Genomic DNA, 4299 nt, shown 5'->3' with positions numbered 1-4299 from the left:
GTGCCCCCAGCCCCTTCCCTGCAACCCCCTTTGCAAGGACTACTTTCACCACCGTCGCACCATCGGCATCCTCCTCCCCTCCACAGCTTCACTGTGTCCCCAGCACAGGGGACAGGGGAGGATGGAGGGAAGATTTCTGTCCCTGCACCGAGGGCAAGGCCCAAGCAGGCAGCCCCGGAGACCCATGGGCAGCACAGGAGACAGCTGGGTGGAGCGACCATCCGCTGCCACTTCTGGAAGAGGCAAGTCTTGAGGCAGTCCCGGGGACTGAGGCTGTAGGTCTTGTGCCGTGACATGAGCTCCTGCATTGGTTCTAGGATTACACAGAGCTGCAGGAAGAGGACAGACATGGGGTTAGATCGTGGTGCTCCCGGTCCCACCAGAAGCCCCTCTGTCAGCCACCACCCCATGGCTCTCTGCAGCCCTTCTGTGAGATCCCTCTTGCAGAGCCTGCCCCGCTGCCTCCCTGCACCGCAGGGCAGCTGAGAGCAGAAGATGTGGCTACCCTAGGCCCCCCGCCCCTGGGAACAGAGCTGCATCCCCTCCCCATCTTCCCACACACTTACTCGGAGGTAGTTGAGTGTCGAGTTTGAGAGCCCACAGCGGGTAATGTTCTTGGATAACTGGTCCAGCATCTGGGGGTCCTGTGCCTAAGAGCAAGAGGGACAGATGGCTCAGCTGCATCCAGGTTGAGGATGGCCCTCCATGCCCCAGGTCTGTGATGGGGGAGTGGGGTTGAGGACCCCCCCCACCCTGTGCCCTGGGGAGCTCCCGCAGCGGTACTCACATGCATGGCGAGGATGCTGCGGGGGATGAGCTCTCGATGCTGGCGGATGCTGAAATGCCACGTCTTTATCCTCATCATGTCGTCAAACATGAACTCCAGGTAAAGCCGCCCCTCCACACACACCTGGGCAGGGCACAGGGTCAGGCACAGGCTGCCCCCACCTCCCCCAGCCCAGATCCCCTGGGAATCCATTGCTGGACACCAAGACCCCCTTCCAGTGTCGCACAAGCCAAACCCACGAGCCCACAATGGCCCCAAGGGACTGTGGCCACCACGAGGACACATTGGACCACAGCGTGAAGGGCAGGAGAAGCTGTGGGTGCAGCCGGTACCTGGGTGAACATGGGCTTGCCATGCTGGGTGACCATGGTGCACTGGTCACAGTCCAGCGAGACGAAGTTGTTGTGGAAGGACTCCTTGGGGTGCTTGAGCACGTAGTAGAGCTCTGTGGCACCCCCTTCAAAGATGCTGCGGAAGTAACGGGGAATCAGAGTCCGGCCGATCGCTGGAGCAGGAGAAGGAGGGAGATAATGTCAGTAACCCTGGCTCACCCAGATGTGCCTTGGGGCTGCACGGGGAGATCCCCCCCCACAGCGCAACCTCCGCATCTCCTGCTGGAGAAGCATTGCCCTGGGGAAGGAGGGCTCGAGCTCCTACTCACTGTATCTCTTTGGTCCATCCTCCAAGCAGAAAGTGATTGTTAACATGGCATCATCCTCAAAGAACTCCGTGGTGAAGGCGTCCCACCACAGATTGTCACATTCCTGGGGACGGCAGAGAGATGCCAGGTCACAGGGAGGGAAGACAAACAGACAGACAGCTGCTGTCTGCGAGGCAGAACAGCCATGTGTCCAGCTCGCACAGGGCTGTGCTCCCGGCTGAGCACTCAGAAATGGGGATGGTGAACCCTGTCCCATGGCCAAGCGAGGGACAAGGCGCTCAGGGACCTGCACAGCAGGACAGGACCCTGCTGCCAAGACAATCCTCCTTGAGCCAAGGCAGCGCACAGAACCCTTGTGCTTTTTGCTTGAGAGGATTCTTGCTCTGCCACAGCTATGAACGATGTGGGAAAGGGTCAACTGTAATTGTATGCCCAGGTAGCCAAGAAGGCCAACGGCATCCTGGCCTGTACAAAAATAGTGTGGCCAGCAGGAGCAGGGAAGTGATCGTGCCCCTGTACATGGCACTGGTGAGGCCGCACCTTGAATACTGTGTTCAGATTTGGGCCCATCATTGAAAGAAGGACATTGAGACACTGCAGCATGTTCGAAGAAGGGCAATGAAGCTGATGAAGGGCCTGGAGAACACGAATTATGAGAAGCGGCTGAGAGAACTGGGGTTGTTTAGTTTGGAGAAAAGGAGACTGAGGGGAGACCTGAAAGGAGGTTGTAGTGAGGTTGGGGTTGGCCTCTTCTCCCAAGTAACTATCTGGACTTGATGATCTGAGTGGTCTTTTCCAACCTTAATTATGATTCTATGAAAACACACACCTGGGAGCATCCCCCCACCCGTGGCCATCCCTCGCTCCCCCAGCTCCCCACCTCTGTCCAGTTCTGCAGCCGCTTGTTGAGCTCAAATATCCTGTAGTCAGTCTGGTTCCCGTACGGCGTGTGCCTCCTGCCAGGGAGCAGAGCAGTCAGAGGGGGAGGCAGCCACAGGTGGGGAGGGGTCCTGAGCCCACAGCAGGGGATACACAGCCCTTCCAAGGCTGGGCAGAGTCTGAGTAACCCCCACCAAAAAACCCCTGCAACCAGCAGCATGCCAGCCCTGCTCAGGCACCCCCGCCATGAGCACAAGCTCCCCTCCCAGCAGGCTCCCCACCAGACCCCCACGCTTACCCGATTCCAGGCTCCAGGTACGTTGGTGGGTACATGGGTGTAGGTCTGGGGGGCAAAGAAACACAGGCAGGTAAGTGCTGGTGGGGGTCCACCTCCCTGCCCGTTGCAGCTCCCCCTTCCCTGCCTGCAGCAGCTGGTGGCCGGGCTTGCTGGAGGTGAAATCCAACACATGGTGTGGGGTGCACCCTACTGCCGATCTGCACCCCCGAAACTGGGGTCTGCTCCCACCTTGGTGCTGAGCAGCACCCCCGAAACTGAGCTCTGCTCCCACCCCTGGGTCCCGCCCTGTGGCTCTCCACAGACACGTCCGGCTCCTCTGCAGCTGGGGCTGGCACCAGGCAGGACGGAGGTTGAGGAAGGGGCTGTTTTGGCAGGAGCTGGGAGCACTCCCTGTCCTGGGTCATCCCAAGGGCTTGGCCCCACACAGCTCAGGGACCTAGGGCTCCCTTTATCCCAAATGTCGCCCTTTTTCCACCCAGTCCCACCTGTGTCTGCTTCGATCCCTCTCTCCCCTTGTGCTAACTCAACTCCATGAGCCACAGTCTCTGTACGCTGCTGAAGAGCATGACAGAGAGACCCTGAGGTGCAGGCTACAGAGCACCCCCAACCTTGCAGACCCCTCCCCAGACCCCAGCTCACCCCACATCTCGATCCAGCATGGTGCCTGGGTGGAAAGGGGGGAAGGCGTTGCCGTTTGGGGGCTCCTTTGGCGAGTACAGCTTGAATGACTTAGAGGAACAGCCTGGAGAGAGAGAAAGAGGGGACACACGAGTCAATTGGGGGCACCCCACAAGGAGCGACGAGGAGGAAGAAGAGGAAGGATGCAGAACCAGCCAAGCCTTCATCACCACAGCTCCATCCCTCCTCTGCTCCCCCTCGCAATGCCAGTCCAGCCCCTTCACACCACACACAGCTCCAGGCCTTCCCCACGCAGGATGGGACCCACAGGGTCAGGGTTGAGCTCTCAGGATCAGCAGCTGGAGGGGCCCAGGTCCACCCCAAGGATGCCCAGAGCTTGTCAGTTCTCCGCTGAGGACAGTGCCCGAGAGGGGCAGCCCAGCCACTGAGCCAAGGCGGGGGCTGGCTGGGCCCCGTCCTCCCCGGTGGCTGGCTGGGCCCTGTCCTCCCCCAGCCCCTCCTCCTGCGCTGGTCCTAATCCCACCGACCCAACCCGGGAATTGCACGGGATCTTTTCGCTGACCCTTCTATCGTCATGGCGACGGGTGAATAATCACCCAGAGGGACGGATGGCGGGTCCCCAGGCAGCCACCAGCTGCCGCTCGGGCAGGCCAGTGGCCACCCGGCTCCAGGCGGATGGAGAGATCCCACACACCAGCCCCCAGCCCAAATCAAACCACCCCAAAGCCTCGCTGTTCCCCCCAGCACTGGGGCAAAGGATGGAGGACCACAGGGTGTGATGGGGTGTGCAATATGTGCAAGGCGTGCAAGCCAACACCCATCCCTGAAAGCAACCTGGGGATCCCTCTGATGGAAGACATGGATGCCTGCAGCATCCGGCCACACCAGTAGGGCCAGCACCATTGAGGGCTCCCAAGGAGCAACCGGGGGCTCCCACACTCACCAGCCCCCTCCCGTCACCAGGGCAGATCCCCAGGAGGGGCGGCTGCCAGCGCCCCTCCCCAAGCCCTGCGGCGCCCGGCACGCCCCGCCGCC

The 4299-nt window shown here is 60.9% G+C and overlaps 1 protein-coding gene across 1 annotated transcript in view; it reads right to left on the bottom strand.

Moving 5' to 3' along the window:
* The window catches only part of LDB1 (LIM domain binding 1), a gene marked incomplete at its 3' end in the record, with an annotated part of 3995 nt that extends 630 nt beyond the window's left edge, over positions 1-3365 (bottom strand). The window contains exons 1-8 of the mRNA XM_010186098.1: positions 3265-3365; positions 2626-2670; positions 2329-2404; positions 1449-1551; positions 1120-1292; positions 788-910; positions 567-650; positions 183-329 (exon numbers count right to left, since the gene is read on the bottom strand). Coding sequence (XP_010184400.1) covers positions 183-329; positions 567-650; positions 788-910; positions 1120-1292; positions 1449-1551; positions 2329-2404; positions 2626-2670; positions 3265-3284 — 771 coding nt within the window. The remainder of the gene's footprint in view (positions 1-182; positions 330-566; positions 651-787; positions 911-1119; positions 1293-1448; positions 1552-2328; positions 2405-2625; positions 2671-3264) is intronic.
* Between the last annotated feature and the right edge of the window lie 934 nt (positions 3366-4299).

The sequence above is a fragment of the Mesitornis unicolor genome, unplaced genomic scaffold (genome assembly GCF_000695765.1).
Source record: "Mesitornis unicolor isolate BGI_N332 unplaced genomic scaffold, ASM69576v1 scaffold34736, whole genome shotgun sequence".
Taxonomy (NCBI): Eukaryota; Metazoa; Chordata; class Aves; order Mesitornithiformes; family Mesitornithidae; genus Mesitornis; species Mesitornis unicolor.
This window is presented reverse-complemented; position numbering and strand designations above follow the sequence as displayed.